General features: G+C 46.0%; 1 protein-coding gene across 5 annotated transcripts in view; it reads right to left on the bottom strand.

The window, feature by feature from the left end:
• Positions 1–20,657, bottom strand: part of CDK5RAP2 (CDK5 regulatory subunit associated protein 2) — a 228,720-nt gene that overhangs the window by 177,239 nt on the left and 30,824 nt on the right. For all 5 annotated transcript variants that reach the window (XR_009759736.1, XM_061603690.1, XM_061603693.1 and 2 more), the window contains 3 exons: positions 17,688–17,807; positions 16,996–17,088; positions 15,410–15,628 (listed from right to left, as the gene is read on the bottom strand). Coding sequence is in view for 4 of the 5 variants with exons in the window: in XM_061603690.1 (XP_061459674.1) it covers positions 15,410–15,628; positions 16,996–17,088; positions 17,688–17,807 (432 nt within the window). In the remaining variant the exon portion in view is untranslated. The remainder of the gene's footprint in view (positions 1–15,409; positions 15,629–16,995; positions 17,089–17,687; positions 17,808–20,657) is intronic.

Below are 20,657 nucleotides of genomic sequence, written 5' to 3'. Positions count from 1 at the left end.
CTAGTGGTAAGTGGGGCCAGAGGCAAGAGGAGACAGAGAAACAAATGTACATTTTATTTTTGCACAGACTACTTTCTACCACCCCCTCCACTCTCTTTCCCTCATTTAGATAAGCAAGAGGCATTATCAGAGTTCAAGAACACATTCCACCAGCCAGGTAAAGCAGGATGTGATGGGTTGTGGAGGGGGGGATTTGAGAGTATGTTATCGTTCTTGCATACTCTAACAAAAGAGTAGAAAGAACAGTAAGTTACATCACAATAAACAAAAAAAGAGCTGTCCTGAAATTAGCTAGAGGTGATATCTCCCTGTTGGTTCCAGCTTGCTTATTCCCAACACTCCTCAAGACGGCATGTAAGAACCCCCAAGTCTCATCTTGACTTGAAGGTTCTGGAAACAATCTCTTGGTAATGGTTTGATCAAGATGTCCACTGTCATCTCTGTACTTGGACAGTAGTTCATCTTGAAGAATCCTGATCCACTTAGTTCACACACTATGTGGTATTTAATTCCTATGTGCTTAGTGCATGGCGTGACTCTCTCAGTCTGAGAAAGTTTAATACACCTTTGGTTGTCTCCCATAATCTGAATTGGCCTTTGCACAATTATTCCAAAGTGTGTCAACAATTAGTTAAGCCATATGAGTTCTTTGCATGCTTCTACTGCAGCCATGTATTCAGATTCTGTGGAACAGAGTATTGTTATTTCTTGTTTGTAGCTGGCCCAGGAGATTGATCCTTTCCCATACGGTAAACAAGAAACCAGTGGTGGATTTGAAGTTTGAATTTTCTCCAGCCCAGTCTGCATCAGTGTAACATATAAATCTTGGATTACTGTGAGCTAGCAATCTCAACTTGAAATCCATAGTTCCTTTGAAGTACCTAGCCACTCTTTTGACAGCAGTGGGTATGCTAGTTTTCCTATTTAAATTCACTACAGCAGCTGCAATGTCAGGTTGGTATCGGTGGTCAAATACAGAAGGTTTCCTATTGTTCTGTACTAGTTGTTATTTGGTAAAGGTTTACTTTCTTCATTGCTTCCATGAAAGTCTATTACCATGGGTGTTACTGCAGGGTAGGCATCTTGGTGTGTTAGGATTTGTAAGAGTTTCAAAATCTTGTGCATTTGGCTTAGAAGATAGGAGCCATCTCCTTCCTTTTTAATTTCAATGCCTGGGTAGTGTGCAGCAATACCTAATTCCTTTATTTTAATTGTTTGTTTAGATGGTGCACAATTTCCTGATCGCTCTGAATTGCTACAATCAGATGATCAATATATGTCAGAATATGTCCATCCTTGCTTCTGGTGTACAGGCATTGGTCTACCTCACTTTGCTTGAAGCCTTGCAGTTTCTCATTCCAGGTTTTGAGCCCATACAGGCCTTTTTTAAGATTGCAAACAAAATGTTCACAAAGGCTGGGACTTGTTCCATATACAGTAAAGCTCCTCTGTTATTCCTCCATGCAGAAATGCAGTCTTCACATCAAGATGTCTGACTTGCATCTGTTTGGAGGTTGCTACACTTAATAGTATTCTTATGGTGATGAGTTTGACAACAGGAGCAAAAATTTCATCAAAATCTATGTATTTCTGCAGGAATCCCTTGGCAACTAGTCTTGCCTTTTAGTGTTCAACTTCTGCATCCTACTTCACTTTGTACCCATTTGCACCCAATTGCTTTCTTGCCTAGTGGAAGCTCCGTCAGGGTCAATGTCTTATTCTTGTGCTGTGTGTCTTATCTTCTTCTTGAGCAGTTTTTCTCCACTGAGCAGCCTTGGCTGCTGGCACCTGTTTAATCTCCTTCCAATTTGATGGTTCACTGGGTAGCGCTGACCTTGTGAGGTAGGACAGGCGTAGAGGTGGTACGCCTTTGTTGTGTCACAATGAGCATCTGGAAGCCTGGCTCTGGGATCTGGTGCACCATCTTCCAGCCCAATGATCTCAACATCCTCATCTGTATCTCAGACTCTGCCTTGTTTTCTGCAGCCGCTGCCTCGTCCTTCTACTCAAGGCTTGGGTCAGGTTGTGCAGATGTCTGGTATCTCTGGTGTCCCATATGTGGGCTTTGGCATATATACGAGGGGTTGGGCATGGTATCCTTGCTCTTCTGAAAAATCTATCACCGCCCCTCTTTTGTCAGCTCTCCTTTGCTCATCAAAGTAGACAGCATGTCTTGTGCTGACTTCATCATCGATTTTCAAGTTCATTACTTGGTAGGGAGCATAGCCAATCAAAATAGCCTGTTGTGTTCTGGCATTTAGCGTTTGGCATTTCTGTTTTGCTATGTATGCAGATGCAATACTCTCAGAGTCTCTGTTGTGTTCCAGAGTCTCTGTTGTGTTCCAGAGTCTCTGTTGTGTTCCAGAGTCTCTGTTGTGTTCCAGAGTCTCTGTTGTGTTCCAGAGTCTCTGTTGTGTTCCAGAGTCTCTGTTGTGTTCCAGAGTCTCTGTTGTGTTCCAGAGTCTCTGTTGTGTTCCAGAGTCTCTGTTGTGTTCCAGAGTCTCTGTTGTGTTCCAGAGTCTCTGTTGTGTTCCAGAGTCTCTGTTGTGTTCCATGTTTGGTACTCTACCATGCCATAACTGGATGGGATATGTGTGGTGCCCTTGGCTGGTAATCTGTTCTGGAAATACGTTGCAGTGACGATCACATCACCCCAGAGTCTGCTTGATAAATCTGCATCAGCCAACATGCATTTAGTCATTTCCAGGAGAGATCTGAGCCTCCTTTCAGCAACAGCATTCAGTTCAGGAGTATGACTGATAGTCCTCTTGTGTAAAATGCTTGCTCATCCAGGAAATGCTGTGTATGGTGTGAGATGAACTCACCGCCATTGACCATCTACACAGGCTTTGGTTTTCTTTCAAACTTGGTGCTGACCATCGCAATATATTTCTTTTGCATCTCATGCATTTCACTTTTCTCCTTTAGCAGATAGGTAACACAATACCTCAAAAAAATCATCCACAAAAATTAAAATATTCTTTCCAAGTGAGAGCACATTAAATGGTCCACAGAGGTCACTGTGTATAAGATCCAGCACCCCGGTGCATCTCCTCTTTGTCCATGGTGGGAATGAGGTCCTAACTACTTTTTCTTCAAAAAACAGTACAGACCTAAATACTTTTTCTTCAATACAGTTTAAACACATGCTTGTGTTATTACTGTCCTTTGGGTTTACCCTGATACCTGTGGCAAGGTTCTGGATCTGTAGTTGAAGGATCGCCTTTGGATCACAATGTCCCAGATGTCTGTGCTAGAGATCCAGAGGGCTTTCATCCCTATGTTCTTGGGTTGTTGGCTTGTTGAGCTGAAAGACCCAGTTCATAAACATCATCATTTTCAAAAGCTTGTACAAATAAAACATTATTTCTGATTACTGTACATTTTCCATTCTAGAAGTGTATTGCAAATCTTTTCTTGTCTAATGCAGATATGCTCAACATATTGCAACTCAATTTAGGAGTTAGTAAAAGTTCATTAGCTATGTTTTTCATAGTTTTAGCAAGTAGTTTACATTCCCAACTCCTTGGATTCTCGAGTGTTGGCCATGAGCAATTTGAATTTCTCAAGTATTTTTTTATCAATGTTACCAAAGAAAGCGTCAGAAAAGGTAATGTGGCTTGTACGTTCACTGTCAATAATCCAGTTGCTTGATTTTGGCTTGCAGTTATGAGCCATTAGACCCCTTTGCTTTTAAAGGAAGTTACTCCCTTTGGGGCTTGCTTTCTGAGGTCTTCTATTATGATTGGGTAAAGTATTTTGCTTTTTTCCCCTTTGTTGAGAATTTTGAGAGCTGCCATTGGTTGAATAATAGGTGAGTAACACTCTCCTTAGCCAGGTGGCCCTTCCCACCGCAGTTGAAACAATCTTGTGACTGTCCCTTGAACAGAGCTTTCCTCCTATCCTTCCCACTGGCCAGTAATTTGAGTCCTTTGGCGTTGAAGACGACTGAGAATCTGCTCTGCACATTCTTCTTTTGTTTGGCAATCACTTGATCAAATTTAAGTTCATTCTTGCTATCCAAAACAGAAATAAAGGTCTAGAATTTCTCTCCCAAGGTTCCCGCAGCCTGCCAAATCACGCCTTTTGCAAGTGCTCCTTTATTGTCTATGTGTTACAGTTTGGGGTCTGGTAGTGGTGCCGACTGGGGTAAAGGTTTGAAGAGGCAGGAGCAATGGTGTTGCACCAACGTGAATCCTCACAGGAAAATTCTCCAGCAACAAATAAGGTCAGGCTGGAGGGTATGCTTCACCTTAGCATAAAAGAAATGGCAAGAGGGAGGTGTGGGCTTGAGGGCAAGAGAGAGTGGGTCAGAATGGAAAAAGAGATGGCTGCAGGAAAAGCCCCATGGCATTTTGTGCTTACTATAAGAGCAGAGAAAGGGAAGGAAGACGGGTTTCCTCTACTTCAACACTGAAGATGACCAAAATGCTGATAGGCTAAGTAGGAGGATGGCAGTTCCTAAGAGCCAAAGGGAAGGTTGCTGGGGTGAACATACAGGAGGGTAGCATTGAAGTGGTACTAATTTCTGTGTTAACTTCACAGAGAGGCGAATCTAGGAAAAGGGGGAGGAACCTGTGATGACCCAGGTTTTCAAGTTCTGAGAACAAAGGACCCCCAGGTCTAAGCTGAAGCAAGAGTGGTGTGGCTTTCTGAGAAACCTCAAGGTGGGTGGATCAGAGGGGAGACCAGCCCACTGTGAAGTATAACAGAGGAGAAAAGTAGCTGGAGAGGAATATTAAGCAAAAGAAAGAAAGAATTTTGAGAGGACAGAGTTAAATACCTCCAGCTCCAAACCTCTACTAAGATTTGCAACCTATTAAGGCTGCTGGGAAAAACAGCAGGGAGTAGAAAAAGAGGAAGGCCAAACAAGAGATGGATTGATTCTATAAAGGAAGCCACAGACCTGAACTTACAAGATCTGAGCAGGGTGGTTCACGACAGATGCTCTTCGAGGTCGCTGATTCATAGGGTCGCCATAAGTCGCAATCAAAGGCATATAACAACAACAACAAGCCTGCTTTGGATTTACAAACAAAAACAAAAACAGTAAGAGAAAGCAACAAGGAACTAGCACGTAACACCTGGTTTGGGTCTGTAAAAAGGGAGGGAATGACAATAACATAGCCTGCTCCCCAATGATACCCAACAGGCAGCATCTAATGTCTATGCTGGCCCTGTGAGGCTTCTTTTCTACCCAACTATGTGCAAGGACTGCCATCTTTTTACAACGATTCTCTTTTAAAGATAATTTAATTTCTCCGCCAGTGGCTCAGATTACCCTTCTACATCTGGAATTAGACGCAAAGGAGCCAAAAAACTGACACGCTTCATTTTGTTAAAGTTTTATGGGCTGGCAACACAGCAGAGCAGCTATCTTACCTACCGTTAATAAAACAGGGGGAGGCTGAGCTCGGTCACAGAAATCTTGCATCACAGCCCTCAGATGAGTTCCTATCTCTCAAACGAGGAAAATATTGCTGTGCACTCTTTACTCCCACCTGCCTGCTCAATGGGCAAACGTTTTCACAGCCAGCTTCTGGTGAAATGCATTCAACTCACAACTGCTGCTCTGGTGGCCTATACAGCAGGCCGCAGGAAAAGATGATTTTTGAGGATGCTGCAGGTCATCAGCAAGGGCTTTGGTCCTCGGAGCAAACATCTCTAGGAAGAGCTAAGAGGTCATAAAGTAGCAGAGTGCTCAGAGCAGCCTTATGAAAATCCTGAGACAGAACTCCTTAATCCTCCCATACTAGGCTTTTTGTTATCCTTGGGGAAAGCAGAAGAAACAGACCCATGAAGCTGTTTCATACAGATCAAACCTCTGCCCCATCTACCCAGTGCAGTCTAACAGGCAGCAGTTCTACAAGATCCGAAACAGAAGCTCTCAAGTGCTTTTGCCTGGCTGGAATGTATCCTCACACAGTGATAACACTGCTTGCTTGCATTACGCAGACAGAAAGATGCTCAGATCTCAATAGCTCTCATTCACTTCAGTGGCGCAAAGGAGTCAAAGTGAAACCAATACTCCCAACCACAAAGATAATCCATAAGTCCAAACTGCTACTTTTCCTACGTAAGTGAATAGCTGCTATGGGAACACAACTGAGGTCCCAAAGGAAGGATCCCATAGTGTGGGAAGCAATGTACCTCTTAAGTGTGGGATGCGGCATTCCCCCCAATGTGGGGCTACTCCTGAGACTGGCCCAGAAACTGCACCTAGTGCACAGTACAGCAGCTTAATTGCTCAATGAGACAGGCTATCACCACCATGTTATGTTACCTGCCAAAAGTATTGCACTGGCTGCCAATTAGCTACTTACTGGTCTACATAGCCTTCTACAACTTGGGACCCGAAAACCTAAAATATCATCTTACCCCTTATCTACCCAACCAATCACTCTACTCTGCAGGAAAGGACAAACTGAAGATACCATCTCATCAGGAGGCTCATTCTGTACAATAATAGGAATCCCGCCCTCCCACAAAGTATCAGGTGGCATCTCTGTTATTTTTTCTGTGCCTGGAAAAAATATTTTTTCTATTATTTTTTCAACAAGCCTTTTGAGTGGAAATCTCTACCCAAGTCTTTTATCTGTATAGGATTTCAAATTGCTTTTATATATGGGCTCCTTCTGGGAGGAAGCGTGGGATATACATTTAATAAATGAATAAATATGAACGTGCTTTTAATTTAATTGATGGGTCTGCCTTTCATCCCATCAGTTAGGCAGGTAAGAGGAAAACTGAGAAGGGATTAAATAAATTGTAATGTGAATACGTCTTCCTTCCTGTAGTGAAATGGAAATGGAGACAGGCAGTATATGTTTGAGAGACTCAGATATGTTTGAAGACACTCAAACAGCCCAGAGGGGAAGCCCAATGGTTTCTTCCAATCATCTAGCTTGTCACCAATTGGTGTTTCAATGAAGTCTCAAGCCATTCAAACAAGAAGAGACAGCAAAGAGGATGACTCAGTGGGTCAAGGAAATCCTTCACCCACCCCTGGTCGGATAACACTGTGAAAGTATTCTATCTAGGGAGTCTCCAAACTAGTGGGCAGGGGATGAGGCACAGCCCATTGTGGGACTCCCCTGCTGCTGCTTCTGTAATGGTTGGCAATTTCTAAAGTGTTAGGGGTTAGTCTGCCTAGCTAGCAGAAAGTGGGACTGGTTACAGTGTGCTTGGAACACACCAAGATGTAGTTGGCCTCCTCGTCCCTTTCCTGGTGGGCAGGGAAAAGGTTCAGGAAAGGATTCTGGCTTCCAGACAAGGTGAAGTTGAAAGCTCTGATCAATCTTACGCTACTTCCTTATTCAAGGAGGACTTGTTAAGCTCTCTGTACCCAATCCCAAAAGAAGCCACCTTCCCAGAGCTCCTGTCCTATCCCCTACAAAGAGAAATTAAGTCTTCCCATTCATTCCCAATAATTTTCTCAATCTCTTAAAAACTATGCATTTGACTGCAGGATTTATTGTTCGTGAACTCAAGTATTCCCCAGAACATTTTGAACTATTGTGGGAACTTTCTGCAGCAGAGAGAAGAGACTTATTCCTTATCCACCTCCAGTCTCCCCCACCCCATCCCCACCGCCAATTACAATCAGTACCATGTATTTCTTAGACACCCTAGGGCAGCGTTTCCCAACTAGTGGGCCACCAGATGTTGTTGGACCACAGTTCCCATCTTTCCTGACCATTGGCAATGCTGGCTGAGGCGGATGGGAGTCGTGGTCCAACAACATCTGGTGGCCCACTAGTTGGGAAAAGCTGCCCTAGGGCATCACAAAATATGAAACATACCACAAAATTAAAACTTGTAAAATAAACCTGCCAAACTTGATTATCCAAATCAGCTGTCCCAACGACAGTCTATAACTATGGCTATAAAATTTTGAGGCGCTATGCCTTCTTAGCTGCAAGAGGAAGTCAAGAACCCACTGAAATTAATTAACACAAGTTAGTCATATTCATTAATTTCAGGGGATCTGCTCATCAACGGGGAATGGCCCTGTGAGCGCCTGCCTTGCATGCAGAAGATTCAGGATTAATCCCTGGCATCTCTGGGTAGGACTGGGAGAGACTCCTGCCCAAAATCCTGGAGAGCTGCTGCCAGTCAGCATGCACAATACTAACCTAGATGGATCAATGGTCTGACTCAGTCTGAAGTAGCTTTCTATGTTCCAATGTACTCTAGTAGAACTACCATTGGATGCAAACCAATTTCATATATGACACCATGACACCTTTATCACAGATGCACTATCTTAAACAAAATGGTTTTTTTTCCAGTCATGACCTCCAAAACAGCAGCAGACTTCTGCTGAAATCAGAAGGATCCTGGCCTCCCAGCTGGGTATAACAAAAATGTGTAATACCATGGAGCAATCTTCACATCAGTACACTTAGCTAAAATCAGATTGTACACATACAGTGTCCAAGTTATTTTGAAACTGTGTTTTACCCACGACTGCTTTTATGCTGTTAAAAATAGGCAAGTGAAAATATTCAGGATTAAATTAGGCTATGGGGGGGGGGGCAGGAAAGGAGCTATGGCCTTCCATATGTTGTTGGACTCCAATTCCCATCACCCCTGACAGTTGGCTACGCTGGATGAGGTTGATGGGATTTAGAGTCCAGCAGCATCTGAAGGGCCACAGCTTGCCCATCCATGAGTTAGTTCATCATTTAGTGGTACCAAAGAACTCTTTTTAAGTTTTGTTCCTGGCAAGTCACACAACATTTTAAGCAGTAAAAAGGTGTAAAAGGTCACTTGTAGACTTAAGGATGTTTAACTTTCTCAAGTATCTAAACAGATTTGAAGATTTTAATCTGAGTGGGTTTCCAATCTTAGTGAGCTGTGATGACTTCGTAATTCAGCCCTCTACATTTTTCAGCTGACTGGCAGGTACAGCAAGCCCTTCTGAAGTCCATTTGGAAGTGCAGTTTGGATTCAACTGCCAGTCAGCAGTCACTTTCAAGTTATCATACAACACCATAACGACCTCAGGTGATCTAGCACAGCCTTCCCCAAGTTGGTGTCCTCCAGATACAACCTCCATCATCCTTGATCTTTGGCCCTGCTAGCTACTGGGGCTGATAAGTGTTGGGATTCCAAAACATCTGCAGGGCAAAAAGTGGGTCAGGGCGAGGTTGATCTGGCAGCTCAGCTCTTAACAATTCCCTTCCTCACTCTAAATAACCCACAACTCTTGTTTATGAGATCTCAAGGTAAAGGCCATAACTTGGTGGTAGAGCATCTGCTTTGTATCCAGAAGGTCCCAAGTTCAATCCCCAGCATTTCCAGGTAGTGCTGGGAATGTCCCTGGCCTGAAATATTTGAAGGTCACTGCCAGTCTGTGTAGGCAAGACTGAGCTAGATGGACCAATAGTCTGGCTTGGTATAAGGCAGCTCCATATGTCCCTAAGGCAGCAGTAAACATGCTAGTACTGGTGAGGAACCAGACCAAAATAATTGTAAGCCAACCAGAAGTCTTGTCAAGCACATAGGCCAATGCCATCAGCAGCAGTCTACTCCTCAAAAGAGGTAGAACTGGTAGTTCTATGTTCATATTACTATTGTAGGATTATATGATTTTTAAGTACACAGACTTAAAAGGGATAGCTCAAAGTTTCTGCACACCAAAGACAGCAATGTTTGAATAAGGATGTATTTGTACAACACATTCAGTCTGTGGTTTGGTGCCTACTATGCTGACATAAGGACACTGAAAATTAGCTCCAGGCCATGATGAGCTTTCCTCCGTTGTCTAACCTGCCTTAATGGCAGGAGTTGTCTCTGTAGTTTCTTGGTGATTCACTCCACAGGAAAAAAAAATCAGAGAACCAGCAGGGAGGAGCGACTGCATCTGTAATTCAGTCATCATATGTAAGTGGATTATTCAGGGGGAAACGCTTCAGTTGCTCAACTATGGACAGAGAGACCCCTCTGCTGGCTTTAAGAAATATTGCAAGAGGCTTTGAATCAGACCCAACACAAGCATAACCTAGTAATTTTCTGCCCAGTTCACATATAACGGGAATGGGGGATTGTTTCATTTTTAATGTGAAAAAAGGTGAGGAAATTGAACCCTCTCCCACCTTGCCTGTTAATATCTATCGATCGATCGATCGATCTGATTTGATTTGTATCCCACCTTTCCTTCCAGGAGGAGCCCAGGGCGGCAAACAAAGCACTAAAACACTTTAAAACATCATAAAAGCAAATCTTAAAATACATTAAAACAAGACAACATTAAAAACATTTAAAAAACAACTACTTTAAAAAGGGTTAAAAACATTATTAAAAAACATATTAAACAATTCTGACACAGATGCAGACTGGGATAGGTCTCAACTTAAAAGGCTTGTTAAAAGAGGAAAGTCTTCAAAAGGCACTGAAAAGATAGCAGAGATGGCGCCTGGCTAATATTCAAAGGGAGGGAATTCCAAAGGGTAGGTGCTGCCACACTAAAGGTCCGTTTCCTATATTGAGCAGAATGAACCTCCTGATAAGATGGTATCTGAAGGAGGCCCTCACTTACAGAGCGCAGTGATCGACTGGGTATATAAGGGGTAAGATGGTCTTTCAGGTATCCTGGTCCCAAGCTGTATACGGCTTTGTACACCAAAACTAGAACCTTGAACTTGGCCTGGTAGCAAATGGGTAGCCAGTGCAATTCTTTCAGCAGTGGGGTGACATGTTGGCGATACCATGCTCTAGTGAGCAGTCTCGCCACTGCATTTTGCACTAGCTGCAGCTTCCAGACCAACCTCAAGGGCAGCCCCACATAGAGCGCATTACAGTAATCCAGCCTAGAGGTTACCAGTGCGTGGACAACAGTGGTCAGGCTATCCTGGTCCAGAAACGGCTGCAGCTGTCTCACCAGCCGAAGCTGGTAAAAGGCACTCCTAGCCACTGAGGTCACCTGGGCCTCTAGTGACAAAGATGGATACAGGAGCACCCCCAGACTACAGACCTGCTCTTTCAGATGGAGTATGACCCCATCCAAAGCAGGCAACTGATCAATTATCCGAACTCGGGAACCACCAACCCACAGCGCCTCCATCTTGCTAGGATTCAGACTCAATTTATTGGCCCTCATCCAGCCCACCACCGACTCCAGGCACAGGTCCAGGGCTTGCACAGCCTCTCCAAATTCAGATGTTACGGAGAAATAGAGCTGGGTATCATCAGCATACTGCTGACACCTTGCCCCAAATCACCTGATGACTGCTCCCAAGGGCTTCATATAGATGTTAAACAGCATGGGGACAAGATGGTACCCTGTGGCACCCCACAGCACAACTGCCAGGGGGCCAAAGGACAATCACAAAATGCTATTCTCTGAGAACGACCCTGGAGATAGGATCGGTACCACCGTAAAACAGTGTCTTCGATACCCATCTCACCAAGTTGGCCCAGAAGGATACCATGGTCAATGGTATCAAAAGCCACTGAGAAATCAAGTAAGAACAACAGGGTCGCGCTCCCCCTGTCCTTCTCCCGACAAAGGTCATCCATCAGGGCGACCAAGGCCGATTCAGTCCCATAACCAGGCCTGAACCCAGACTGGATGGGTCAAGATAATCTGTTTCATCCAAGAGTACTCGCAGTTGCTGCACCACAACCCTCTCAATCACCGTCTCTAAAAAGGGGGTATCTGCAACCGATCGGTAGTTGTCACAAACCAATGGGTCCAGGGTGGGCTTTTTCAGGAGTGGTCGAATCACCACCTCTTTCAAGGTGGCTGGAACCACTCCCTCTCGCAATGATGCATTGACCACACCCTGGATCCACTCGGTCAGACCCCCTTGTCAAGCTTTAATAAGCCAAGAAGGGCAAGGGTCGAGAGGACACGTTGCTAGACGCATCATCGCAAGCACCTTGTCCATGTCATCAGGCCGCATCAACTGAAACCGTTCCCAAGACATTGCACTGGACACCTCATTGGGGACTACAGTAGATGTGGATGGGGCATCAAGACTGCTACAGACTTTACACTCAAAATGGCTTGCAAACAATTCACAGTGGGCCTCTGAAGGGTCTAAGTCTCCATTTCCTGGAGTTGATGTCAACAAACCTCTGACAATACGGAAAAGCTCCACCGGACGGCTACTTGAGGATGCGATGGAGGCAGAGAAGTGGGCCTTCTTCGCCGCCCTCACCGCCACACAATAGGCATGGTTATGATGTTTTACTCGTGCCTGATCAGCCTCACAGCATATCTTTCGCCACTTGCATTCTAGCCATCGTCCAGCCAGTTTCATTGCCCTTAGCTCACTGGTGTACCAAGGTGCAAGCCGGGCTCCACAGTGCCGGAGAGGGTGCTCAGGGACAACCGTGTCGAGAGTCCGACAAGCCTTGCTGTTCCACAGCGTGACAAGGGCTTCAACAGGGTCACCTGCTCTATCTACTGGGAACTCCCCCAGGGCATTCAGGAATCCAGTGGATTCCATTAGGCTCTGGGGGCAAACCATCTTAATCTGTCCACCACCCCTGCAGGGAAGGATCGGAGCCATAAGTCTAAACTTCACAAGGAAGTGATCTGACCATGACAACGGGGTGGCATCTACCCCCGCTATCTCCAGACCACCCCTTCCTCCATCTGGAGCAAAAACTAAGTCGTGGGTGTGCCCTGCCCTATGTGTCGGACCAGTAACAAGTTGAGACATCCCCATGGTCGTCATGGAGGCCATGAAGTCCCGAGCCAGAACACTAGAGGCAGCCTCAGCATGGACATTGAAATCACCCAGCACTATCATTCTGGGCTCCTCCAACGCCACAGCCGATATGACCTCCACCAGCTCAGTCAGAGAAGCTGCCAGGCAGCAAGGTGGACGGTACACCAGCAGCAACCCTAGTTTACTGTCTCCTCGGCCCAACACCAGGTGCAGACCCTCACAGCCAGATCCAAGACAGAGTGGTTTCCTGGTGACACAGATGGAAGTTCTGTAGACCACAGCGACTCCTCCCCCCATGACCCTGCAGCCTGTGCTGGTGCTGCAGCGAGTGTCCAGGTGGGCAAAGCTGGGTCAGATCAACTCCTCCAAGCTCACCCACCCAGATCTCAGTAACACATACCAAATCGGCACCATCCACAATCAAGTCATGGATGAGAGTGGTCTTATTGTGTACCGATCTGGCATTAAACAACAACACACACAGGCCAATGGGCACAGCACATGAGCAACAAGGAACCCACCCATGAGAGGAGTGGCAGCAAGGAACAAGGCGCAGATAGCCTTGCCTTCGCCTTCTCTGGTAATTCACCACCTCCCCATGGCTATATTTCCCTCTACCCATGATCACTGAAATTGGGGTGGCATCACCTATGTTCCTCCGTACTAAGACTCCTCCTAAACACCAGATATGGACCCAACACGAGCCCACCAACAAAGCCTGCCGGAGCCAATTATCCCAGTAAGCCTCTGCGAGGACTGGGAACAGTCATACCCATTCAAACTTTTTCACACATCTACTCCCCCTCCTGTCTCACACCCAGGGAGGGCCAACCTTCTGCCAGTTACAGACTCTCACTCTGAAGGCATCTGGTGACTTTCTCCTCTCATTCAGTTCACTGCACAGGCTCCCACCCTGTGCAGGAACTACACATGCACCACACGCCCTCCCCACCACCAATCTCCTCTAGACTGGTTTAACAGAAAACAAATTAAAAAAAACAACAAGAAAAAGTAAGAAAAGGGGGTAGAGCCCTCACCCTCAGGGCTCCACAAGGGGCAACCCCCTTTGGTGGCAACCCCGCCGGCGGCAGACCCGCCGCCCAAGGGCAGCTGGGCTTTTCAGCCAGCAACTGATGCAAGAGGCTGCAAGATTAACTGCAGCCTCTCTCTGGAGCAAGGGCCAGGCAGGGGGTCCCAGCCCTTGCAGCACTTACCAGGGTTCAGCTGTCTCGAGAGACAGCAACCCAAAGGAGCTAGTAGCCAGCACCCAGATGCCAGATCCTCACTCCCAGGACAGGTCTTCCTCAGTCCCCTCGTGCTGCAGCTGTTCCCCATTCCATTCCTCAAATAATATTCCATTCCCCCTCCCCCCTTCAGCCCAACTCTGATACTGGAAGCAGATGTGGCCGGAAGAAAAGTAGCTGGGAAGTAAGGGAAGAGGTGAGGGTCCATTTCCACTCACATATGCCTGCTTCTGAGAGTAATCCAAATGGGAAGGTCTGTGAGGGGGGATTTTCACCCCATGTAAAGGCTACTTTTTCTCCCCGAACTGGAGGTGTGGCAGCCTTTTAATCTGCTTTTTGTATTTTCAAAAATGTATCTTCCATCATGTATAAAAATGTAAGGATGCCGTCACGTTGAACTTAGCTTGGCAACAGACAAGCGGTGCTGCAAACTACAGCGTGACAAGAAGTGGTGGATGGGTGGCCCAGGCAAGCCACAAGGGGAAGCCAGGACAGGCTGCTGCAGCAGCGCCCCCCCCCTCCACTGGCTCCTCAGCCTGCCAGCCCTGGGGCCCCTCCCTCCAGGATCCAGATCCCCAGGCTGGCCGGCACTGCTATTGGACACCTTCCTCCTCCCTGCTGCTGGCTTGGGAACCATTGCTTCTGCCAATGACTGGCTGATTAGAATGGACAGTGTGGCAGACGGAGCAGTGTCAGAAGGAGGCCATAAAGAGCAACCAACTGCCTCGGTAATCCACTGCTACAGCCACCACCGATCCCCAGACTGGCCCTCACATCTGGCAGCCTTCCTCCTTCCTGCACTGCTCCTCCTGCCAGACCGACTCTTCGTCCTTATTGCCCAGGTGGCAACAGCAGCACAAAGGCTAAGCCTTTTATGACTCTTTCGCCTCCACTTCTCCTTTGCCCTTCTCAATATTGGGGGGCAGCAAAGGAAAAGCAGGGGGAGGATTGTAAACGGCTTGGGGTGAGCTCTAAGTGATTTTGGTGAGGGTGAGCAAGCAAAGCAAGCTACAGGTATAGCAAAACATTTCAACACTGAAGGCCACAGCCTGTTGGACTTTTCTATAACAGCGACAGAGATGCCAGCAGATCCAGCAGCATTGACCAAAAGGGAGAACTTTTGGATATACTCTCTGGACACATTGGCACCACGTGGCCTGAACCTGGAGGACAGTACCAGCATCACTTAGCTTCTGCAAATGAAGCCCCTCTGAGCATTCCATCCTCAAAGCTCTATAACTGCCACCTTGGTAACAGCATTTGTATGTTAACAGCTGATTAAGGCAGAAGCTGAAACATTTTGGTAGAATAAAAACCTGTTTTGTTAATCACAATTATGTACGCGCGCGTGTGTGTGTGTGTGTGTGTGTGTGTGCGCGCGCGCACGCGCGCGCCCGCACATATTCATTTTTAGGAAGTTGCAAATTATGCATGCTATTTTTAACTCTACTACTTAAATATGGGAAAAAATGGAATACTAACATTAATAGTTTTGTCACTTCTGCTTTTCTGTAGCTGAATTTCCTCTAGTTCCTTCACCAACTTCTCTCTCTCAAGATGCAAATCATTCAACTCTTGTTCAGTCCTCTTAATTTTCCGTTGGAGTTTACGGTTCTCTGTATCTTTGGTCAGGTTTTCGGACCGCAGGTCGGCCAGGAGACCTTCTTTTTCCATCAACAGAGTCTGAGAATCTTCGACACCCTAGAACAAAAACCAATGACCTTGGTTAGCAAAAGTCATGCAATTTATAAGACAGCCTTCCCTTTTTATTTATTTCATTTTTTGCCTTTCACAGCTCTTCAACAGCATGCATTTCCTACATGAAAACTGTAAAATTATGTTTTGCAGAAGAGCCAAGCCATAAATATTCCCCAAGTGAAGCTTGCAGAAGAGGCAAGCCTCAAACACCTTAGGATTCCTGAAGGCAGGCTTATAATTAGCCGCTCACCTAAGATAAGTAAGCTTACCTTTCAGACAAGTCTCTACTGTACAGTAGGGCCCTGCTTCTCGGCGCCCCACTTTTTGGCGTTCCGCTAATACGGCACCAGCAGGGCAATCAGCTGGAGGGGGGGCTGGAGCTCCCCGCACTCCAGCTGATCGCACCGGAGGAGGGGAAGATCAGCTGTAGCATGCTACAGCTGATCTTCTCCTCTTCTGGTGCGATCAGACTCCTGCTCGACCTGATCGCACCCGAGGAGGGAAGTTCTGATCTTCTCCTCTGATGCGATCAGCGGGTTAGATTCCAGACCCCCGCACTACAGCTGATCCGGTTTCCCATGGTTTACGGCGGGGGTCTGGAACCTAACCTGCCATATGAGTGGGGCCCTACTGTACAACACAAAGCTGCAAATGGGCTGTTTAACTTCAGAACTGCGAGCTCTTAGGCTAAGAAAAAGGAGGTGTGGATATAGCTTCCAGCCTTTTTAGCTCTATGGAGGAAACTATGAAAGTCAGACTCGCAAGCCACTCAACACAGGCCTCTTTCTCACCAAGGTGGTCAACCTGCATTGAGGCTACACCACCTTAGACCGCAGTTGGGGCTCACATGACTGAACGCTGCTCCATACAGAAAAATTCACTGTGCCTAGGAAACAATACATGTCAAGGGACAAGAATTCTAGTGTAGCCTTCCCCCAACCATGCTAGCTTTCTGCAAGCAGGGAATTTATTTTTATATGGAGCAACATTCTGTCATGTGAGCCCACTCCTCCCCATCTGCATTCCAAAGGGTACAGCCCACACAGTGGTTGGCTCCCTCAGACTGAAATGCAGGTCACAGCATCTTCCTGAAAACCTCATTCCAACAATCCACAAAGGCATGGTTGGATGTCTACCTAAGGAGGTTACCAAGATTCACTGCCAGGGGAACCTAACTGGGTTCCCACTGAGTAATTTTAGATATGACAACCCATTATCTAGCAGTGAGGGCTAGGCAAAGAGCCAGCCAGGGCTCCCAGGAACCATTAACACCCAGCGTAAAAGCCCATCAGCAATGAATACATTTCTGCCTGGGAATATTAGCAAGGCGGGGATGGGGGGAACAGCCAAAATAATCCTTAATGTCTCACCTTGAATTTCTGCATCTGAGCTTTATGGATGGCCTCTCTGGCCTTGGCCAATGAAGTTTTTAAATCTTCAATTTCAGAGCTAAGTTCTTCATTCTTTAAAAAGAAAGCAGAAAGGGGAAAAATCCCATGCAGAAGGCACACAAGAGCCAAGAGATGACAACAACAACCCCACCACCACCACCACATGAAAAGGAACAGTGGAATTTCCCAGGCATATTCCTTCTTCTATAGGATCATGCAACAAGGAGCCTCTCCCACCCAGAGGCAGGGCTTGTACCAATCTTTGCCCCCTTTCTGATATGAGGATCCCCACCCAGTTTTCCAGCCATACTATAGCCTAAGCAAAAATTACTGGCAGGGGGGAGACGGGAGACTACCAGACATCTAAACATTCAAGATCAGTCTTGAGAGATGGAGGATAGAGATGGGTACACAAGTCTGTGTAGAAACTAGCCCAATGTAAAAAGGTAACATTTGCTTTCATTGTCCCGCCTACTTTTGCCACTGGCCCCACTCACCAGTATCATGTGGCCCCTGCCCTCGAATGCAGCCCTTGTGCTGGAAATGGTTCCCCACCCCTGGTATCCTTAACCCTCAAGACTTCACAGCACATATACCTTGCCCTTCCTTCCATTGGTTTCCAGAGTATGTGGCTTGAATGCGTTTTTATCAGAACAACATAAACTGTATACCTCATTTTCCTTGGCTTTTAAAGCAAGGGTTAATCCCTGGATAGTTTTGTCTCGTTTCAAAGCATTTCTCTTTTCAACAGAAAGCTGCATCTCCCGTTCACGAAGTTCTTCCTGGAATGACTGAAGATTAAAAATAAATGCATACAGCTATCCTATTTTTCTCTCTCTCTCTCTCTCTCTCTCATACACACACACACACTTTGCATATTAAGAATACTTCTATGGGGACAGACAAAGCAGCAACTAAGGAGAAACACTGTCATGGCAGCTGTTCCACCAGCCTTCCACATCGTAGCACAGTGACTTGTGTGTGACAACAGCAACCTGGACCCCATAAGCTCTGCTGCATCACCTTCCAACAACAGAATATATACAGCTAGCCAATGCCTGCTTCTGACAGATAAGATGGTAACCCTTTACCTGGGTTGTACCACTTCACACAGCAGGGGGAGACTTCTGCACCTGCATGTTGCTTCATCCAGACTCTCAGTATACAGAAAACTGATGCGTAAGGGAGATAGATAAGCTAGAACCTCACCTTCCCTGATGCTGCTACTTTTCCAAGAGCATGGAACTGTGTTACAGAGCAGCATTCCGCCATGTGCGCACCCACCTCCTCTCTGGAGCGCTGTAGCACAGATACAGGTTGGCCATCATGAGAACTAGGCCTGAGTTTTCCTGGCCAAGGTGCCCATCTGGTACATATGCTGCTTACCCAGTATTTTATCAAGCTCACACGCAGCTCTCTAATAACCATAAGGTGGTTGCCTGTTCTCCTACCTTTTAAAGCTGCACTCCAAACCCCTGCCCCAAGACAGGGTTTTACAGAGCCCAAGAGGGTAGAAGGTGGGGACGGCAGTAAGAACGGAGCTGACACAGCAATTGGGCCCAATGCCATTGCACAATGGCAATGACTCTGGCTCAGGATCCAACAGATTCTGGACCAGCTCAGCTCCTCCATGCCTCCAAAATGCCCCACTACATCCCTCAATGTTGTGGCATGTTTGGTGGGTAGAAAAAGTGCTGCACCAACAGAGTGATGGAAGGCTGGCTTAGCCAGAAAAGTGGCTGGAGGAACACATGCAAGGGGGCTTGGATTGCTCTGCCTGCAAGGAAAAGGTTTCTCCTAATCGCTTCTCCACATGGCAAGATCCCAGGCTGTGGAAATGACCACCCAATGGCTTTAAAAGTGGAGGTGAGAGTTCTAACAATGACCATTAGCCATGAAAACTAAACAGAAGCTCTATTTTCAAAGATGGCATGGCCATTGCAGGAGACAGGATACTGAGCGACGTGGACTCATTGTTCAAACACTTTTTCTTACGGATTTGCCATGCTATAGAACACAGTGTGCTTAAACTCTGAACTTTGCTGCTGCAGGATATAGTGATGGCCACCAATTCAGAAAGCTTGAAAAGAAGGTAAGAACTTGATGGAGGGCCAATAAGGCTATCAGCGGCTATGAATCATGATGGCTGTAATACACCTCTGCATACCAATCACTGGGGAACAGCAGCAGGAGAGTTCAAGTATACTCATGCCCTGCTTGCTGGCTTCCCAAAGGTTGATCACCGCGTGAAACAGGATGCTGGACTCTTCTTATGGGTTTATCAGAAGCTGACGTTCTCCAGATCTCTCTTGCACAGACCTTTCTCAAAAGGTTATATGACAAATATTGATATTAAGCAGGCACCTTTGCTGTCCCGATTTTGCTGCCTGCTAAAAATTTATTTGTTTAAGCAAGCCAACTCAAATGTATATCTGACATGCATTTTAATACGTACATTTTATTTCAGAATATTTATTTTTGAACACTGCTGATTGTAATTTTGACTTTTCCTTAACGTATGATTCTAAACCGTAATTTTAATTTATACTTTATATTGTATGTTAGCTATTTAGAGGTTTTGATGATTAAGCAGTATACTACTGTATATATTGTGAGAGTAGATAGATATGAGAGAGAGAGAGAGAGAGAGAGAGAGAAACAGAATAGAATAGGATAGCATAGGATAGATGGGTATTATTGCTGTCCTGCCTTTTGCAGGCCTCCGAGGTGGCTGATTCAACACCTTCAACATTTTTATTAATGACTTGGATGAGGAGGTGCAAGGAATGCTTATCACATTTGCAGATGATACAAAACTGGGAGCGATAACTAACACCCTGGAAGACAGAAACAAAATTCAAAGCGATCTTGACAAGCTAGCAAATTGGGCTGAAAACAACAGGGGAAATTTAATAGAGATAAGTGCAAAGTTCTACACTTAGAAAAAAGAAACCAAATGCACAGTTGTAAGATGGGGAATCCTTGGCTCAGCAATACGGCATGTGAGAAGAATCTTGGAATTGCCGTTGATCACAAGCTGAATATGAGCCAACAGTGTGATGTGGCTGCAAAAATGGCAAAGGCTCTATCAGGCTGCACTAACAGAAGAATAGTTTCCAAATTGCTTGAAGTATTAGTTCCCCTCTATTCAGCACTGGTTAGGCCTCATCTTGAGTACTGCGTCCAGTTCTGTACATTGCACTTTGAGAAGGGTGCAGACACACTGGACCAGGTTCAGAGAAAGGCAACAAGGATGATCAGGGGACTGGAAACAAAGCCCTATGGAAAGAGACTGAAAGAATTGGGCATGTTTAGCCTTGAGAAGAAAAAACTGAGGGGAGATACGATAGCACTCTTCAAGTGCTTGAAAGGTTGAGGGCCAGGATCTCTTCTCAACCATCCCAGAGTGCAGGACACGGAATAACGGGCTCAAGTTACAGGAAGCCAGATTTCGACTGAACAACAGGAAAAACTTCCTAAGGGTTAGATCAATACAACAATGGAACCAATGACAAAGGGAGGTGACGGGCTCTCCCAACACGGGAGGCATTCAAAAGACAGCTGGACAGCCACCTGTCAAGTATGCTTTAACTTGGATTCCTGCATTGAGCAGGGGGCTGGACTTGATGACCTTATACTTC

Source organism: Rhineura floridana, chromosome 20 (assembly GCF_030035675.1).
Source record: "Rhineura floridana isolate rRhiFlo1 chromosome 20, rRhiFlo1.hap2, whole genome shotgun sequence".
Lineage (NCBI taxonomy): Eukaryota > Metazoa > Chordata > Lepidosauria > Squamata > Rhineuridae > Rhineura > Rhineura floridana.
Note: the sequence above shows the minus strand (reverse complement) of the source record. Positions and strands in the feature narration are given on the sequence as shown.